General features: G+C 37.6%; 1 protein-coding gene and 1 pseudogene across 1 annotated transcript; one reads left to right on the top strand and one right to left on the bottom strand.

The window, feature by feature from the left end:
- Nucleotides 1–826: 826 nt before the first annotated feature.
- LOC121262213 lies at nucleotides 827–6,178 on the top strand (the record flags this gene model as incomplete). The annotated part of the gene is given in 14 exon segments (XM_041164609.1): nucleotides 827–1,169; nucleotides 1,172–1,376; nucleotides 2,376–2,419; nucleotides 2,422–2,448; nucleotides 2,451–2,491; nucleotides 3,050–3,215; nucleotides 3,218–3,271; nucleotides 3,274–3,400; nucleotides 3,751–3,846; nucleotides 4,404–4,543; nucleotides 4,546–4,650; nucleotides 4,653–4,811; nucleotides 4,900–5,345; nucleotides 5,348–6,178. Coding segments are annotated over 14 exon segments (2,283 nt in total), but the record flags the coding sequence as incomplete, so codon positions are not given.
- Nucleotides 6,179–14,636: 8,458 nt separating this feature from the next.
- LOC121262614 lies at nucleotides 14,637–21,449 on the bottom strand (annotated as a pseudogene).
- Between the last annotated feature and the right edge of the window lie 255 nt (nucleotides 21,450–21,704).

The following is a 21,704-nucleotide window of genomic DNA, read 5'->3' as shown; positions in this document are numbered from 1 at the left end:
ATTATTTTTTTGATAGGTTAAAGAAAGAAGTCTATTGATTCTTCTTAATTTTTTTTTAATTAGCTATGAACAAAGTCCCGACTAATCCTAAGAATGCACAGGCTATCGGCAAGGAGTTTTCCGCAAGTGCACATCGTTAATTCAAGAGAAAATTCTCCCAATCCGATGACTCCTAGCTAGAAATTATTTGTACTCAAGAGGATTTGAATCTTGGACCCGGAAGAGCGACCTTGTTAAAATTTTAAGTAGTTATAGCCGATGAAAACATTAAAACACATTGTTTTTGAGTTGAAACTGGATTAAAGCAACTGTTTTTATTTTCTGGATAACAGAGGATCTGTGCATGCATCCAGTCTTTGAATTATCTATTATGAGGAAAGCTTGGTACGATAGTTGAAACGTAGTGACTTGAGCCAAGAAACTCGATGAATCACAGATACTCAAGGATTACCCTTATTTTAAGTTCTGTTATTATTGGAAGATTTTTATTAAAAAAATTTGAGAATGTTAAAGAAATTTTATAAAAACAAATTTATAAATTATTTTACAATAAAATTACTTTATAATCTAAATTACAATATTAAGTAATAGATTTGCAATACCCAAATGCATAGCATTTATTCCCAGGGGAACCAAGCAAGGGTTTAAGCCTTTCTTATTTTCGCTACCTGTCTCCCTCCTCCATGCAGGGTTTTAACATTTCAACTCAAAACCTAAGCCTCTCTCCGTCTTCTCCAATGGCGCACACCCCATTCTCTCTTCTCCTTCTTAGAAGGCTCTCTCTCTCATCCATAGCCCTCACCCCCTTTCCGCCTCTCACTCTTGAAAATCCTTCTCCACCTCCAAGTCCCCCTTCTCCTCCTCGTCGGACCCACCACCAAAACGCTCCTCACTTTCCGCCCGCCTCAGCTTCGTCTTCGACCAAATCGACGCCATTGAAAAACAACAGCAAAATCTTATCTCCCAAAAGGACCAAACCCTACAGCGCATCCGCTCCTGGCGCCAATCCAGACATCCCAAGTCGACCAACCTCAATCAGAACCATCGCAGTTTGGGTTAGGATCAGCTGTCAATGGCAACGATAAGGTTGATACCGATTCCATCTCGACGAGGGGGGACTGGAGGTGGTCAAGGAGAAAAAGGAGCAGTAGTGGAGGTGGTGCACCCGTGGCGGAGTGGATTGAGTTGATGCAGAGGTTGGTGAAGCAGAACTACTTGATCATAGGAGGAAGGACGAGGACCGAATGATCGAGATTTGGGGTTCGATGCGTCCAAATTTGCAGCGGAGGACGATAAGGTGGAGTTAGATTCACCGACTACAAGGTGGTACAGACCGCGTGCCTCAATTTCGGGAAAGATCGGTTTGACATACTGAGGTGTGTGGTTTTTAGTGTCGTTTTGGAAAATGGATTTTTTGTGCTTTGTTTAAGGGTGTGGGTTTGTGGCTGTGCGCGTAGAGATGGGTTTGAATTGAAACGCTGTTTATGTATCTAGTAGGTAATGTGGATATTAGTGTTGAAATACTCTTAGTTTGCTCTAGAGGGGTGTTATATTGTGCTGAAAAGGATTTAGTATGGAGTTCAGGCTTTTTGGTTTGAAAATTTCTAATTTGAGTGTTCTGTGTAAACGCTTATGTGGGCTTGGCGTGTATAGAACTTTGGAATTTTTTAATTAACTGAGCCTTGAAGACAATAATAAAGGTCATGATCAAATCCCTGAAAGGTTATTACCATAAGAACTGTTTTGTGATCACCAACATCCCTAAAAGGTCATCTTTAAAAAAAAAAATCCCTGAAAGGTCATCACCCAAAATTCCACCTTTTGAGTCTAGAAATTTGTGTTTGGAAAGTCTGAAACCTCCACATGACTCAGGACGTGTTGACCCAGGACTCTATTTGATTATCATTGTTCTTAAACCAAAACGACTTAAATCATATGGATCAAAGTTGGATTCAGCTAGTCAATGAATTCTGTTGTTGCTCCAAAGAAACATGCTGTTGGGGAGCGGTTTGAGGGAAAGGAAAGGTCTTACACCCGCTGTGTGGCCCACAGGCCCAATGGGGCATTCAATGGACCATAAGAAAGCATTATTTTTTTTCTTTTTTTTTAATAAGTACATAGGAAAGTATTACTCCATCACTCATATTCTTTAGTATTATTTTACCTACATTAAAAAATTAAAAAAAAAAAAAAAAGGCTCAATCTTTAATAATGAGTCTTGAATCTACTCATAAAAAAGTATGAGTATTGAATCTGAGAAGTGGCCAGTTTATCGCCTAGGATACTAGGTTAATGTTGTCATGCATGTGGTGCGCAATACTTGTTATTTCATAAAGTCTGCTTTGTAAGTGCTGAGATATAAAAATTAATTTCAGGTCTTTGTCGAGACAGGACATTCAAATTTTGGTTGGTTTTGGATGCCAAGTGTGGACAAGAAGGTGGTTTTCTCTGCAAACTCTTAAGGAAGTATGTCCACCTCGATGAAGGAGATGTGAGTGCTACTTTCTTACCTTATTATGTTTTGTGTTTTGTGTGTATTCTTTGCTGATTTAATATAAAATTGGAGTTAATTGCTGCGGGGTGGGGGGGCTTTCTTTTGCGTCTTTTATGGATTCTGGATGCTCACAACATGCTTTTCATACAATCTAGCTCAATAGAGATTTTCAATTGTTGGTTTCAAGATTATGCTCTAATTATTTGCATCATGGATTTAAACAACCAACTTTTTTAAAAAGATAATATAGTAGTACTTTTGTTTCTTTTTATTTAGTTAAAAAATAATAGTTTTCATATCTATTAAGATCTTTTGTTAGCGATTGTACTTGGGCCACGTCTATTTTTCCTTTCAATAAAATTTATTTTACTATGAAAAAATATTTTTGGTCAATGATTCCCATCTAAGATGCGGGCAGTCTTTATCTGATTATCCTCCAATTTCTATGCACTTTTCTTTTTATTGATTTTCATGCTTCCAGTTCTTTGGCCCATCCTTTGTACACATTTATATGTGTAGACAAGCGTATATAAATGGTGGCCATTCATATGCCAGGTTTTGCAGTTCTGCAGTTTGAGGAACTCCTGTGAAAGAGGATATCTGCTTACAAACAAAGAGGACGAAGCACGGACTATTGATATTATGCGTGTTTTACTGACGTTTGGCTTTGACCCTGTGAATGGATCAGTGATCAATAAGGCTCTTCTGAAACAGAAGTCTGTCAGACTGTTGTCCGTAAGTTGCTTCACGAGGTTGTCAAGTTGAGTTCAGTTCCAATAGACCCAATCTTCCTCCTCCAATAATTAAAAAGCCCCCTCCAAAAGTCAAGCAGCCCCCACCCCCTCCAAAGAAACGAGTTGGGCGTGACGATGTTGAGATGAAAAAAGGAGACTGGCTATGCCCAAAGTATGTCTTATCTGAGACTTTATTATCTGCTCATGGCCAGGACTATTTTTGTTTTTTTTTTTTTGTTATTTTTTTTAATAAGTAAGAAGATATTTTATTGATATAGAGATAGTTTATTTTGTATTGTTATTACACAATGGTTGCTATTTTCATAGGAGAATAAATTCCTTAGCAGATTTATATGAAATATATCTACTACTAGTTTTTTCTTTCTGCTTTATAGGTAACCCTGTTAAAGTGATTTTACACATGAATTCTTTTGGATTCCTAGAAATATATACTACCATTGCAATATACTTTCAAGGCAGATTGTTACAACAATTAAGATGCTGAATACTTGTTTTTCCTAGGTGTGACTTCATGAATTTTGCAAAGAATACCATATGCCTGCAATGTGATGCCAAACGTCCACAGAGACAGCTGCTTCCTGGAGAATGGGAATGCCCGAGTAAGATTTATTTCTACATCTATGTTTCTCTCCTTGCTCTTGTTGATATCATCTTGAAAAAATCCTTAAGATTAGTTGGCTGTTTTGAAGTCTCATTTTCTATATGATTGCATGTTATTTTGTGCAGTTATGTACAATCATAGGTTTTAGGTTCATTGGCTTGCAAGCAAAGGCTTATCAATTTTATATTGGTTTCACAAGAAAACTTTTAACACAATCCAGTAACTGAATTGGATAACTGGCAATGATAATTGCACGAAGTTTCTGACCTTGTTCTGCATCATCTGCCTGCTTTTACTTCAGTTCCCCCCTCCCCCGGGCCCTTTTTTACCCGTCCTTTTTCTTTAAGTGGTATAATTTTACTCACAAAAGTTAAAAATCTTACTATTGTCAAAGAATTTTTCTCTTCACTTTCACCTCCCTGCAACTTAAAAAAGTTGGCTCCCCCTCCCTTCCCCTTTCTTTTTTAATGTGCATTCTGGATGAACATCCATCCACATAGCTAGCTTCTTTGAAGATTTTATTGCATCCCTTATTGTTAATTCTGTTATCTGGCAGGTGCAACTTCTTAAATTATAGGAGAAATATGGCATGTTTCCACTGTGAATGTAAGCGCCCTACTGATGAATTAATGGAGACCAGGATGCAAGAAAAGCAACATGGTCCTAGGACAAGGTTGGAGAAGATTGCTAACCGGCAGAGGTTTCTAATGCATGGAATTTTGATTTTGATGACAACGAATCAGATGGAGCAGATGTTGCTGCTTTTGAGTATGCAGATTCTTCCATTATGGCTAAAGGTTCTTCTTAAATAGCCAGGCCCATGGAGGCAATTTAAGAGGGCCTAAAGGCGATTTCAATCGAACTAGCAGAGTTCCAAGGATCCGTGAAAATGAATATTCTGATGACGATACTAATAGGCCTGGCTTTGATGATTTTGATGATGAAGAAGATGATATTGATAGTTATGAGCTCGACACTCCTAATAACAATTCCACTCAGAAGGCTTCTGCAAATGATTCTCTCTGAGGTTAAAGAGTACTCTGGATCAGAGGATTTTGAAGGCCTTAGCAATAATGTGCATTCTGCTCGCAGAACGACTTCCCCATATTACAATAAGCCATCCAAATCCGCACGTCTAAAAGCTACTTTCTCTGGATCTGAGGATGATTTGGATTCAGATGATGATCTCTCAGTTCATCCCAATTGGAAATCTAGTCATGTTGCTGATTTTAGACAGAGAGGTGGGCGGAGAGGTCAAGTGAGTCCATCCAAGGGATTAAGTTTTGGTTCTGATGAGGAACTTGGCCTCAACTCTGATGTGGATGATGATTTAGATCGGAATTTCAGATCTGAGCATAAGAAAGGGAATAGATTGGGTTCTGAGAGAAGGGATTTCCAGAGGAAAAGAAGTTTCGTCACTGGAGACACTCTCTTTTCTGATGAAGACGATGATGATATACGTTCTTCTAGAAATGAGCGAGACGAGACAAAGTAGGCATTGATACGGGACGAAATAAGTCTCAAGGTCGTGCCAATCAGAACTTCACAAGAGACGCAAAATTCAGATCCAGTGGTAAGATGGGTGGCAGAAGGCACTCTTTCAATGATGATTTTGATGAACCATCACAAGGGTTTCGAGGTAATAGTAGAGGATCTCGAAGACTTCTCATGATGGGTGGAAAGAACGACAGGGAGGGTGATATGCGGACTTTAAGGGGCGTAGAAGAGGAGATAGTTTTGGGAAGCAGCAGCGTGGAAGGCATAATGAATATGATAGGGATATGGACGGTGATGTTGGTGGATTTAAAAACAGCAGGCGCGTTATAGAAAGATAGACCAGGGCTATAGGATAAGCAGAAGCTCACTAATTGCTTATTCTAACCTCATATAGTTTGCAGTCAATTCGGAAAGGGAATGGTTGCAAAGATTCATATTAATGAAAAAGACCAAAAGCAATCAGAAGGGAAACATGTTTAGTTGCCACTTCACCAACACTGAATAAATGTCTAATCTTTGTGGTTCTTATGAATTGACATGGGTTTCCTCCTGATTTGAGTCTTTCGATGAGAATTTGCCCCCAGAAGGTTGCATCAATCCGCGTAAGATCTATGAACTGCGTCTACACTTTTTCTACCTTGTGCTTCAGTTCAATGTTGTTCTTTAGCCTGCTCTGTTGTTCAATCGATTGAATAATTGTTTTAACGCAAGGGGTCCTGTTTCTGTACATCTCATTGACAAATTTTGTAGTATCATTAGCATTTTTTTTTTTTTTTTGGTGTTTTCATTTCTTCCTAATATAATTGATAAAATATAGTTTGTACCTTCTAACTACCGCACTTTAAACCTTTACATTAGATCCTAATTTATCAAAAGAATAAAAATACAAAATTTGAACGTCATTAATGATCAATGATCATCTCAAACTACCAAAACATATTTTCATTCGTTTGTTTAGCTTTGGTTTTTCTCAATTGAGGTACGTACAATTCACATTTCATTAGTTTGTTCGCCTGGTTGTGTTCGTTAAGCAGTCAATTAACCACAACTATAAGTGGACTGTGGGATGCTGGATTTTTGACTATAACTTTTAGCTTAGGCGATTTTAATGGCAATTTTCTACTTAAGTGAGTGCTAGAAAATTTTCCATTGATCATCAATATGTAGTATTTTCATTTATTTTTAGGATTTAGAATGTGAGAACGAATTTTATAGTTTTAATCAATTATTAATTTTTTTTTTTTTTTTTAAAGGAAACTTCAATTCATTGAACTCAAATAATACATGATTTGTCAATAGAGATGATAGGAAGAACCTCAACAGGTCCTCCTCCATCCATACATGCTCATAGTCTAAAGACAATGCCAATTTGCAGCTACATGAGCCAGCTTGATTTCCTTCTTTGCCAACGAATGAGAGCAGCCAACTTGGATGCCATGACAAAACTATCTTGATGTCTTCAATTACTTACCCTGTCCAAGAGGAATTTATTTTGGTAGCATTAATAGAATCCACCACAGCCTTAGCATCCCTTCTATACCACCTACCTAAATCCAAACTCATGACATAAATTAACAACTCTCAACAAAGCGTAACTCTCAACAACATAAGCGATCTGACAAACTTCTTTGGAGCAGCAAGTACAACCTCCACATTTCCATGTAATCTCTAAACCCCCCCCCCCCCCCCCCACTTTGTCAAAGGCAGCATCAACATTCCCTTTAAAAAGATGTAGCTAGTGGTCTCCAAATCTGTCTTTCTACAAATATCATCACCTTTCAGGTATATTACAACTCTTAAAGTGGTCTAGTGTGTAGGCTTCAGAATCCTATATTGCCAAATTGAACACAATAGTAGGACCTCTAAACTTATTTTTAAAAATTAACTCGTTTCTCCTACTCTATAAACGATAGAAACTACTGCAATCAAGTCCAAGTTATTAGAATCGAGTCTAGTAATGAGATCAGACACAAAGTTGAAAAATATCAATAATTTCGTCTCCACTTCTTAACTGGACTTCCTTCCTCCCCCATACATCAGTTGTTGCTGGACACTCCATAAAACATGAATGATTGATTTCTCCTCTGTTGAAGATTGGACAAATTGAATTCTCCACAATTGTTTCTTAAACAGATTACCTTTCCACACTAGTTTTTGACCTTACCTGTGCCTACTAAGTTCCACAGTTTCCTCCATTGTTCTTCATCCTGGACACCTCTTGAGGACTCCCCACCCATTTGTTTTTTCTTCACCAAATCAGCATAATAAACACTTTTCATAGAGAAACCCCATTCTCAGATAAACCCATATAAATTTTATCTTCAGATCCCCTTGCATTGATAGGAATGCTACAAATACTGTGAGCCTCTATGGACTAAAAACTGCATCAATTACCTCTTTTTTTCAAGTCTTGTTCTCCTCATCAATTAAAGCATCCACTGTGGCATTAGACTCAAGCTTGTTAATGGGAGTCTAGATCTGATAAGAAGAGAGACTAGGCACCATTTGTCCTCCAAACTCTAATACTCTTTCCATTTCTAACCCTCCAAACATATCATCCTTAACCAAATCCATGACTAACATATGCTCCTCTAGATATGAGATGGACCATTGTATAACTTGGCATCCACTAGCTGACCATCTTAAAATATTTTTCTTTATATATAGCGCCACCAAAGAAGAGGGCTCCTGAATGATTCTCCACCATTGTTTAGCAAGCAGAGTTCTATTAAAACAATTAAGATCACGAAGCCTAGCACTCCCTTGCTTTTTGTTGTACCAAGCCTATCCTAACATTTCCAATATATACCTTTCTCATTTTTTTATGACTCCACCAAAACTTTGCAAGCATGGCTTCAATTTCTTTAAGTAAGGACCTTGGTACTCGAAATACACTCTTAGTATAGGCTAGAATAGCCCACAATATACTCTTGATGAGTATTTCCTTCCCTGCTGAGGATAACATATTTGTCTTCCAGTTGTTTATCCTTCTCCAAATCTTGTCTTTGGGCCCTCTGAATGTATTATACTTGGACCTTCCTACCACAGTAAGTAAGCCAAAATACTTTGTCACAAGTAACCCCTTCAGTATGTTGAGAAATAAACATCTTTGCAGCCGTTATATTTGAGCTAAAGAGAATAAAGGTATTCTGTTTATTAGGGTCTATCCTGAGGCATCTTCATGTTGCTTTAGAATGTTAAGTATATTAAATAATTCCTCTTGCTTTGATCTGCAAAAAATAACACAATCGTCAGCAATAAAAGATGGTTGATCCTTATGCTCCCCTTGAGACTTCAACTCTTTTTATAAGTCCCTTTAACTCAGCTTATTGCAGCAAGACACTAAGCCCTTAGCACATATCAAAAACAGATAAAGGATAAAGGATCCCCTTGTCTTAACCCTCTTGAAGGCAAGATAACATCACTTGGGACCCATTCACTACCATTGAATAAACTGATAGATTTAACACATTCCATTGGCAACTTATCCACCTCCCACCAAAACCAGCTTCTCTAACATAGCCTCAAAAAATCTCACTCCACCTTGTCATAAGTTTTAGACATATCTAATGTGATAGCCATGCTACCTTCCCTTCCCTTTTGCCTTAACTGCATATTATGGAGAAGTTTTTAAGCTACCATGATATTGTCTGTAATCAACCTACCAGGAATGACAACACTTTGGTCCCAACAAATTATGGTTGATAGCACCTATTTTAGTCTATATGCCAAAACTTTAGAAATCAGTTTATACTACACATTACATAAATTGATTAGTCTGAATTCATGTACTGATTTGGAGAATTAACTTTAGGAACTAAAGCTATGAGGGTATGATTCAAACTCGAGGTATCTCCCCACTTCTGAGAAACTCCAGCACTGCCTGAACCACATCAGTGCCCAAAATTCCCCATTGGTCTTGAACGTATCTTGCACTGAAACCATCAGGCCAGGAGATTTGAAAGGGGACATTTGTTTTAGGGCAACTTCAACTTCTCCTGGTAAAACTCTATCCAACTGCTCCCTCATTTCTAATGTGATTCTTTGATCTATTTCATACATACATTGCTGAATAGACGTTCTGGTGGGTTTGGAGGATTAAAGACCTTAGAAAAATGAATCCAAAACCCTTTTACAATCTCCTCCTTAGTTGACGAAATGTTACCCTCCCATCCACCACCTCCTTAATAAAATTCTTTTTCTTCTTGATTAACACAAGCATGATAGAATTTAGTGTTCCTATCCCCTTGTGCCATTGCTTTTTGGCCCTTTGTTTCCACCTTATATCTTCTGGTCTAACAAAACCCAACTCACTTTGCAGCCTTTTAAACTCCATCATGTTTTTTGCACACTCATTCCTTTGTAACTGATTTAACTATTTAATCTTTTCTCTAATTTCTGTTGTTTTTTCTCTAATTAAGTCTTTACTCCATTTCTAAAGCCCTTTACTACATCCTTCAAGTTTCCTTTGCAAATTCTCCAACTGATTCGACAAACTAACCCATCTCTGTCATTCTGATTCAATTGTGTCACTGCAACCCTCTCTCTTGCTCCAACTAGCCTCATACTTGAAATGAACCAGACTCCTTACATCATAGCCCTCCCATGCACACACTCAAGACGGATAGGCCTGTTATCTGAGCATAGAGCAGTCAAAGTTTCTACTCTAATTTCATAAAATAGTCCATCCATTTTTTATTAGCACGACCTCTATCTAGTCTTTCCTTAGTAAAAGACTCATCTCATGTCGATTACACATGTGTATTTTGACTCTTCCAGCCTAAATCAATAAATTGCCTTGCTAAATGACCCCCTAAACAATCTCATCTGGTTTTCACACCTCAGTCTGCCACCCACCTTCTCATCATTGGACAGTACCTTATTGAAGTCACCTATTACACACCATCCCAAGTTCACAGGCTTAAAAGATTGCAGTAGCTTCCAAGCTTCCTTTCTCTGATTAGTATCAGGATGCCCATAGAAACAGGTGAGCAACCATCTTGAGTCATCATCCTCACTCTTAATAAACACATTGATATGCCTTTGAGAGATTCACTAGCTCTAAGTGAACCTCCTGCTTCCACATAACCATCAAACCCCACCTCTCCCCACTACATCCACCGCTACACAACCCTCAAACTTAGCTTTCCTAGCAATGTTTGTAGCACGCAACTGAGTCAACTTGGTTTCCATCAAGAAAGCCACATCAGGATCTTTAGCCTTCACTTGTAAACAAAGGCTTTGAACTGTTCGGGGTTCCCAAGCCCTGACAGCTACAGCTTAATATTTTCATAATGTTTGGCTGGGCTGGCAACCAGCCTTTGCCGCTTCACTAGACATAACATTAGAACACAAGTTTGCAACCCTCTTACCCTTAGTTGCACCTTCATTAACTGCATGGACCTCATTCGAAACCTCTGCAAGTCTGTTAGTACCAGATAAAACACCTACCTCAGTACACATTTCCCCCTTAACCCGAGATCTATGTTTCCACTTTCTGCCACCTTTGAGAGATTTTGGTTTAGCATTGGGAGAGGTCCCTCCGATACTTTCTGTTTCTCTCTTCACATAACTGACTTTCTGTTAATAAGCTACCCTTCAATGAATAAGTGACATTCGGCCCATTATCCATACAAGTCTTCGTAGTGGCCCTTCCTAGTCACCCAACCCATCTTGGCCATCTCCTTTGTAACGGCTTCCTGCCACACCCTTCCCTTCTTCCCATTTAAAACTTCACCACCCTTAAAACACATAACCACTTCTTGCGATCGTTGCTCATGTATCCCTTCATTCTCGCCTATATTCAAACTCCCTCCAACGTCGCCTGCTAAATCTGCCTGTAACGTACCAATTCAATTGTTTCAACTTAATGCATACATTCCACTAGTTCCATACCTGTCTCTACCATCAAAATTCCTAAATTTCCCTTGGCCTGAATCCTTGACAGCCGCCATCGGTAGTGCTACCAACAGAACCCTCCGCTTCTCTAGTCATCATTTCCATCACTGGATCCTTCGAAACATCCTCACGACACCGGAACTAGCTTCTGTAAAGGTAAATGGAGACCTTCGCCGGTAACTATCCTCATCACGTAGCCAAGGACCAAAACTGAGTACTAAAACTATTATTTGAACTTGTTCCCCAGCCCCCATATACTATCCATCCACAATTACAACAAATCTTCAGAAGTTTTTCATATTTGAAATTGAGCCGTACCTTCTTGCCATGCACCATATAATTCTTCCCCTAGCAATTGCCTTCTACAACTGCACCTCTATCTTCACCCTTAAAAATTTTTCCCAACCAATCCCATCGTCCGCCACATCTACATCTACAACACAACCCATAGAAGCACCTATCTGTATACCCCATTCTTTTTGTCATTTGTTCAGTGGCAAGTTATGAATTGCAGCCAAAAGTTTCATAATCAAAATTTACCTTGCCAGGTTGTAGAACTCCATCATATGGCAGGATCATGAACAACACATTAGCAAAAAGCCATGGTTTCCCATCAAGAATACACTATTTATCTGCATGATTAGCAAAGTTATGACAAAAATATTTTTGTCCACCTCTTGGAAGATTGCACGCTTACTAATTCTCCAAATTTTCCCATAGTATTGGCAATGACATCCTTTCCACAATAAGATCAAAACAAATCTTTCCAATGAGACTTCTCTTCCCCTTTTTGTTGAACTTCATCTTCACTGCCCTGAGGATTCTCGATCACAACCTCCTCTCTTCTGTCAACCTAAGGTTACTCCACAAGTCTTCATATCATCCATGCTACAGACTCTTACCCCCTCCACATCGAGGACCAAACACTAGCACAAAAATCCTCTTCTCACCTCCTCTAGAATCGCCAGACACAAGATGAGACTCAATACATATTCGGATAAAAATAATTATCAATTATTAATGTTGTCTATTAGAGTTGGACAAATAATAAATATGCAAAAATACTTGCTTTATATCTATCTGTATTGCTCATACTAAATCCTAAAACCCCTAATCTCAATCAATGAGATGAATGCAATTCCTTGTATAGAGGATTCCACGTCCTAATGGTTTTGGTTTCTCTTGAACCTAAAATCCACCCGATATACCAAATGCTTTTGTCAGAGGTCCGGGACAAAATGTGACGAACTATGTTCGTATTCTTTTCAATCTTGAAATATTACCTTTTGGAAACAAAATTCATCCTTGTAAATCCATCAGCATGCATGATTAGGATTTGTAGACTCTGATAATGAACGATTAAAAATGATCCACTTTGGTATGTTATATCGGCTTCTGGCCTCCCTCGGGGGGGTGGCTGGAAATCCAAGAGCTGCTTTTTTCTGTAGCACCCAACGTAAAGAACTCAAAATTCCCAGGATACAACTAAGGTCTATGCCGTAATTAGAACTCCGATTGCGTAATCACGCGCATAACGACATTTTTTAACTAAAGTAACTTCTAAGAGGTTGAAAACTGATTCGATATCATAATCATGCTTCACGACATTTTTATACTTGATAGCTTCTAATTGGTTCCACATAAATCAGAAACATATGTTATGTGTAACATCACAATAAAGCAAATTTGGAAAGGCCTTAATCAAGAGAAATAAACAAGCTATCTTAAATTTTATACAAACGTAAAACCTGTGACATAAATTGTCACACACACAGCACCACCAAACGACAGGTCACAATACAAACGACAAGCAACATCTCTTTCTTTACAAGCAAGGATCGGCAACCAAGGCGTTTTAAACTACAGCGGTACAGCCCCACCAAATGGCAAGGTATGACATATCATATTGGTGTTCATGGTGTTCCACAACCAACGAACCTCAGTTTTTTTTTTTCTCTTTGCTTTCTGTTAGCACTTGACACAAACATGGCAGCTACGCACGAACAAGGATAATAATTAGGCCGTGGCGTTGAAAATGAAAAATTGAATCCTCACAATATACATATTTCTTTTTCTCTTTAAATATTTCTATCCTAAAAAGAGGGATTGGCTCAGAGGCACTATGCTTGTCAAATGACGACTTGGAGAAACAAATTAGACATTGCACAATGGGAAGAAGAGAGTAGCTCAAGATACAAGATGTCAAAAACAATGGGACTTCCCCATAACCCTTCAAGTGAAATGGTGATCAACAAAGTCCAGCTAGCCTAGCAAGAAGTGAACACATCGGTCAATGAAATTATACTTCCACACGATTGCTGCCAGCCTCCACAATGACAAGTCTCCTAACCCTGAAAGGATTCAAGTGAACAAGCTACGTCATGAAAAGTGGAGAGCAACAAAAAAAAAATCTTAATGAGCTAGGCAAATTACACGACTTGTCAACCGTTTCATCACTTCGTTTAGAGTGTCAGAACGCAAACACATCTGAAATCTCTGTCCATTGAAGTCATAAGGAGAATTTGCATCTTGCCCCAGTTTCAATGCTATAAGCACAGACATCGCACACTCAGAAACAAGATGGAGCATATATAGACAATTTTGTCGGATATGCACTGCATTAGTGTTCGGCTATCTTGATGACAGAACATTTCACATCCACTTTGGCAAGATACTGCAGCAATTTGTGCAAGTCATTTGGAGAATATGCATTACTAATTGGCCTCAAAATTAGGAAAACAATATATGGAAATGAGGATGATGTGCATTTATTTAATAGATAAACAAGCAATTTTGTAAATAATCCCTTCAATCTACACTTCATGTTCTAAGGACTGCACAGGAAAGAAAATTGCACCAGAGAGCAACTCTCCCCTAAGTTGCCAGTATTTAGTGACACCTGTCTTCAGGATGACAAACAAATTTCACATGTTTCCAACAATAAGCCATTAGTGAAAATATGCACTTATAATGTCTATATTAAGTGATGTTTCAGGCAGATGATGCATTCTCTTAATTTTCCTTGTCTACTAAGCTTTATCAGGCAGACGATTTCTCTACAGTAGAAGTGGTAATAGATTGGACTGGAAGAATTCCAGTTTCAACCCAGGATATATCTATGTTCAAAAGAGGTTGTTATCTACCATACAGCCAGCATGCCCGATGGAGTCAGATAAATACATAAGATTGAGAAATTACCTGGTGAATACTCATTTCATCAAGGCGAATCTGTGCATATGCTTCATCTTTTGCCAAAGCAGTGATATCACTAAGAAAATACAAAGCACCTCTTGATATGGTTAAAACATATGGATCATTCAATAATAGCTGTTTAGAAAACTGGGGAGAGAGAGAGAGAGAGAGAGCCAATTACCTTCGTGAATACATATCCAGCAATGAGCCATTATCATCCACTATTGTATCGAACTAACTCCAGCTGCAAAGGAAGGTGTATTATAATTGAAATAGTATAATACAAGTCCAATGTTATTAAACATAGAGCAATGAGATGAGATCAAAATCACGACACAGCAAGTTCAGGTTTACATAGAGACTTTATGGCTGAGATAAATATGTCAATTCTCACAAGATAAAAGCTACATTTACTTTCTGCAGTAGTTTGAGAAAAGAAGGAAAATCACCTTGAACTAATAAAGTTAAAGCAGCACTAAGAGACGCATATGGCCTTAACATTGCAATGGCTTCGACTCCCCAATTTTGGAACCCATGTACCCAAAGGAATTGAACAAATGGGTTGCTGAAGAATGGGCAACGAGCTTAAAGAATGTCTAAAAAACCTGTAGATACCTGAAAATTAGGCCCATGGATTAGTTTCAAAGTCATGGACCTCAAGTGACAATCCCTCGAAGAAGCTTACATTTTAGTATCCTGACAGCGAAGCAAGATGTAATAGCTGTGGAAAAGAACCATCCTGTGAAGAATGGATAATGGGAACAGTGGCCACCTTGTTTTGTAAAATTTTCAAAGCGACGTCTTTCATACAATCATAAGGGCCAGCCTGCATCATGGAACTAATATATTAGAGTACTCATGATCTTATTCCAACATCAAAATACAAGACACTCTTGAGTTTAAAGAGTTCAAGTTCCCAAAAATCAGAAATAATGATATTATTATAAACTGGTACTCAAAAAAGTGATAAATTTAACCAAAAATTTTAAAATCGTTATCTAACGATCACCACAACAATAAAGATATTCAAATAGAGATTAACAAAAGCATAACAGCAAGAGCCTACAAGTGGTTTTTTTTTTTTTTTTTTTGGTGTTGAGGGGAAGGTCCAAAAGCAGTAAACTCCAAAGCTTATGCAACTTTATCTTGCAGGGAACAATGTTTGTCCAGGCCAGTTAACCCAACCGTCTCTCTCCAACTCCAATGAATCAGATAGGGTGCTTACAGATCTCTAAAATTAATAGTAGCAACAGAACATGCAAATTGGGCACCCTTAAGATGCATACGCAAAAAATTTTATGTCTAAAGCTTTCTATCTGAGCTGCATTTGAAGGATGCTCATTTCACAGAAGAAAATGAAGTGAGAATGAGGTTAAGTACCAACCTAACCAAATTGTTTGATAGAGAAAAGTAATAGAAAAAGTGCAGAGGTGAACAAGTCCTCCGCATACCAGATCCTTTGGCACAAATCAAAAGAAGCACGCACTTACATGGATAAGCTGTCGACAGGGAAATGACCCCCATTGCCATCCATTGTTCTGGTAAGATGTAGTTTTCCCTCTTTCAAGCTGCTATTGTATGTGTCTCAAGTTGTTCCTCTGTCAAGTTTGATCCATGATTCCCAAGCTAAAATGTAAATGGTCACACACGTTAAACGGACAAAGGTTTTGTTCTCATATTGTTTGTGTTTCCAGAAAGAAAAAGAAATGGACAAGGTAAAGAGCATCCAGAAGACAAATGAGCACAGCACTGCAGTCCACACAAAAAGAAAAAAGAAAACCTAAAACTAGGAGAACAAAGGCCAGATAAATAAATAATACTATATACAACTTCAGTCTAACAATTAAGCCATGCATCTTTTTTTTTTGGGTAAAGATAGCCATCCTTCATAAACATGGAATCTGAAGAGCTAAGAAATAACATGTTGAAGAGTGCAAGAAACCCTATCCAAGCTAGGTCAGCAATAAAGGGAAAAAGAATAGTTAAATCGATGGTCTTATGGCATTATTTGGGGTAAGGGCAGGTGCTAAGACCCAGAAAGGATGTAAGCTTAAATGAGTGAATGGTTTTCCATCATTTTCGAATACTTCTTATGCAAATCCTTGTATATTTTAATTTTTAGAACAAAATGATGTTTTCTCTTAATCCATCGGAGCATAGTAAGTCTTTCTGATATTTATGATGTCAGCCCTTGTACATATCATTTTAAAATACAAAGATTTTATTCTTCATAACTACCACAGTTCAACAAAACACAGAAGATTATTCCAGAGATACCTCCTTCAAAATTAGAATGAAGTCCGATGCACTGAGAACTCCAACAAACTGACTCTTGCAAAATCCCAGAGAGGAGCCACAGAGAGTCCCTGGAAGTAGTTTATATAACCAGTAAATCTAAGCTAATACTCAGCAATGAATTACAAAAAGAAAGACAGTCATGTGGCTTTGTGTGTAAAAGACAGTTACCTGTTCATGAAGAATATGAAATGCTTTCTTCACAGGTAAATTGATATCCAAGGCGATGATCTACAGCGTGAGACAATTGGAAGTATTTTAGATAAATTACCGCGACTGTGATGCATTTACCTAGTTAGAGTGGTCAAATCCCAGTTAACATAAATAGCTTCTAAAAAGGGTAAAGCATCCAAACCTTGCCTGAGTCAGGAAGCAACTCATAAGCAGTATGTGTAGACAAGAAATTAGCTACATGGTGGCGAGAGACCTCTAAATCAACTGATGATATCATTGGAATGGCACCATGCGACAACGAGACCTATTTTATATATTTTACATCAGGCATTAAGATAAAACAATAACAGTGCATAAAGTAATAACACCCCCCCCCCCCCCCCACGCGGGGGCAGGTGCACCTTTTTATTAAAGCTTCACTATGATCCAAGAAACTGGAACGGCTAAAACATTACCATGCAACATCAGCAATATTATCAGCAATGTATTAGAGCCAATATGCTCAAAACCCTCTACATTTGGATGAAAGCTCATAACAGCTCATGTTATTCTACTTTTTCTAGAACTTATGACTTTATTCTTAACCTTTCCCCTAAGTGGGTGTTTTCTCTTGTTATTCTATATCCAGTGTACTCGAGTTGTGCTCTTTTGAGTTTTCAATAAAATTGACTTGTCAAAAAAGTCTCTTCGATTGTTCTTTTGGGACCTCCTAGAAGCACAATACATGACAGATTATTTGGCTGAGAAGTGGCTCACAACCTAAAAAGGCTTTCATATTTCCTTGATTTAATCATTTTTGTGATGGGAAACGCTAAGTGCCACATTCTTAATAGTTATGGCAACTATTCAATAATTTGGATGCCACAATAATAAAAAAACAGTCCATCAAAATGCTAGCAGCATTTTGGACGAAGAATTTACTCAAACAGAAAATCCCTTACCGTGGGTGTAATGATATCATAATCCACATCCATGTGGGATCTGCCAGGTGTCAGGGAGCTAGAAGTAGAATTAATCACATCTGGTTCCCTAGCGATAAAGATGGTATTTACTAACCCATAATCCCCCTTGCAAGGGGCTGGTTCTCATCAAGTCGCCACACTCCATCGACAAAAAACTGGTACTGCAAGTGAATTGAAACAACAAATTCGAACATCAGCAATGGATCTGAATAACTACCAGCATTATGCATCATTGTGCATGCATATCTAGGGTTGGTAGTAAATAAACATCCAAATAGCATTCTAAAGTGCATCAAAAACAGGAATAAATGCAAGGAATTTTCCCTTATCAAAAATAAATAAATGCAAGAATTTTCTGTCTCTATGCCACCATAAAATGTCAAATTGCCTCAACAGTGTTGGAAAATAAGGTAAAACAAAAAACTAGGGCTTCGAATCATAATTAATCTAAGCAACAACACAAGGTTCAATATTTTATCATTCAGTCCACAGTCAATGCTTGATTCATCTTGAGTCCAAGGCGGGTACATTATCAGCTAATGTCCTTCCTGATTAGTGTGTACGACTATAATTACACAGCTTATTCTTATTGATATATTGCAGAGATGGGAATTCGCTTTCATCCAACATATCATCCATGTCCATGCCTCATATTCGCTTTAAAGGACATGCTTTGAATCTTTGCCGGCCACAATTCATATCCTTCAAATATCTTAATTGTGTTTGGGCTTGAGAAATAAGATAAGAGATGCTTCTTAGTACATACGAATCTTTTCATGGCTCTTTCAAAAATATATATATATATATTTGTATAAGTATATCTTTCAAAAATATATTAGCATGGTTTAATAAAAACTTTGACCACCCAAGTATTCCATACAAGAGAATTGACCTCCATTTAGCTACTGTGCTTATCCTGAATGGTAGGTATATTAAATGCAGTCATAATGAACACTTTTGTATACTATGTGACATATTGAAATTCCAGCATGATTTTACATCAACCTATATATTCTATAAAAGAACTAAAGAAAAGAAGAACACCAGTTCCTACTAGGCTTGGATTGAGGAGGGAAAAAATACAGTTTGAGTAATATCAGGAAACTTAATTGTGCCTTACAGAAACTCGGTACTACTTACTTTTTTTTTTCTATAGGTAATCAAGAGTTTTTATTCATAAGAAAAGGAGGAGGCATAGTCCAAGTACACTCGGTACTAGTTACTGTGTAGCAATGAATGGCAACTAACAATCACTGGCACACTGTCATCAGGAGCAAATATTGACATTTTCAGCAAATAAGATTCTGAATTATCTTTTTTTTTTTTTTTTTTGATCGGTAGATTCTGAATTATCTATTAAAAGAGAACCATTAATTCTGAGACAACTGTAGGCTTCAAACTTCTCCAATCATTCTCTGCTTCCAATCAGATACTGGCTAGGCTGTAACTCTAATTCCATGATCCAGTTTTTGCTCAATTACAATGGATTTTACCATATGGCTCATCCATTACAAAGATCCATCAATGTCCAAAAAGGCATGCTTCAAACTTCTTCAATCACAACCACTTTAACTCAGACACCAGGTATGCTGTATGTTATTTCCATGATGCCAGTTTTGCATGCTTTACAGTCGAAGGATAATAATTTGTATCGTATATTAAATCATAATAAAAAATTTAGTAATTCACAACAGCTTTGATAGTTGACTTGACCATTAACTATCCAAATGCGCTTTTGATTTTTTTATTTTTGAGTTAATAATGCAACCTTTTTTTTTATAAGAAATACAAACTTTTAAAAAGCTCAAAATGCGTACTCCAAGTACACAGGTTGTATATGAGAGAGAGAGAGAGAGAGAGAGGAAAAATACAAGAAAATCACAATGATTAGACTAAGGGGACGTTTGGAAACAGAGATGAGACACAGAATTCTCAAAATTTTCAGAACTTATCATAATTTCATTCACAAATATCACTCAAACACAAAACACTTTTCAATTTCAAATCTTCAACTTTTTCATCTAATCATTACCTAATTATTATCCAAACACAAAAACCATACAACTTTTACAAACTTCAAAACAAAAATTATATTCAAACAATTTTTTAACTTTATAATATTTCTATTCAACTTTTTCTCTCTCTTTTCCCATAACCCAATAAAACATCTTAACTCAAATTATTTCACTACTATTCACAGAATTTTGAGATACTTCAATTGTCTAAACGAGCCCTAAGGCTCAAATTTTAGGCTCAAAATGTACTGGAAAAGAACACAGCTCAAAATGTCATCCTATTTTGATTTTATATTAAAGCATATCACAACAATTATAGACACAAGGGCAGTTAGACTAAGGCTGTGTCTAGTTGAGCCTCGTATACTACTATACTATATCAATCAAAAGAGTTAATTAACCTCGTGGTGTCCTGATGTTAAGTTCCAAACAACTTGAAATACATCATCGCGTCCCTCCGCCAGAGACATAGGTATACTTTCCGACCACCTGTTTAGACGAGGAATCCAATAAAAACTCCAATCACAGATACAATCTATAATCTGAAAACAAAAAGATATATTGATCACCAAAAAACTATCAAATATCAAGAACAGAACAGTTCAGATCTGTGTAGTAACAAAAAGATCAAAATATGATCATCTTAGCCTCACACCTTGTGAAAGAGCCACAAAGTGACACACTTCTTCCACCATAACGCCACTCGAATAGCCAAGGAATCAGAACTGGTACCGAAACTCCACTGCTATCATGTCCCCCATCCTGAACCGAACCAAACATTTCCACCCAAATCTGTATAACCACGAATGCAAATTTCAACACCTCCTCACTTGATTATCGATCCAATTCAACCAGCATAATCAATTATCGAAGAATTCATGAACCCCCAATAATCACACCTCAAAAGTCAATTCTTTTTACAACAGGGATCCTCCACAACTGAGCAGAGGACCCCTAAAGGCTTACACATGCAGAGCCTACCAAATCAAAACCAAACCATGCAAAACCCTAAATTTCAACCACCAGTCCCCAGTCACAGTCTTCAACTCAAAAGCACTGAAAATTCCACCACCAGCTCCACAATCTTCTACATGCAGCAACCACAAAACCCAGCACCCTCTGATCAGTCACCCCCAAAAGCTCCACAAATATAAAACCCCAAAATTCCACTCGAAAAGCAGCAAACACAATCCAAATTTTCAATAATTTGAGCTCCGATCCTAACCAAAGGCGAATAATTCCCACCTAAAGAATTTCATGAACACAATTTTGAAACTTGGCGGAGTAAAAGAACGCAAGAGAGTGCTCTATTGTATAAATAATAGGAAATTCGAAGGGGTCAAAAAGTGTGAACTAGAGCGAGAAAAACCGTAATTAAGCAAAAGAAGCAGGGAGGAGGTGTGACATTGTTGGAATCTTCGATTGTTTTGTAGTCTCTATGGGCGAAGAATCTGAGAGAGAGAGAGAGAGTAAAAAGATAAGCAAATGATGATAATAATTGCGGTAAAATTATGAAAGTGGTGAAGTGAGAGAATAGACCCGTCGTCGTTTTGAGTTCCCCAGATCCGGGAAGTCCCTTACCTTTTCTGAAAAGTAATTGCAGCGACAATACCTTAAAGAACTAAAGCAACCTAACTCGATGTCATACCCTTTGAGGCAACGTTGCCGTGAGTCATCATTATCAACGACACTTTTAACGTCGGTTTTCACGTTGTTACTGAACGTTGTCAACAAAAGGACAATACTCCCAACTAAGCAACCTTGTACTAATCGACTATTCTTCTTATTTAATAAATATATTTTTTGTTTGTTGAAATTTTT

Source organism: Juglans microcarpa x Juglans regia, chromosome 4S, assembly GCF_004785595.1.
Source record: "Juglans microcarpa x Juglans regia isolate MS1-56 chromosome 4S, Jm3101_v1.0, whole genome shotgun sequence".
NCBI lineage: Eukaryota > Viridiplantae > Streptophyta > Magnoliopsida > Fagales > Juglandaceae > Juglans > Juglans microcarpa x Juglans regia.
Note: the sequence above shows the minus strand (reverse complement) of the source record. Positions and strands in the feature narration are given on the sequence as shown.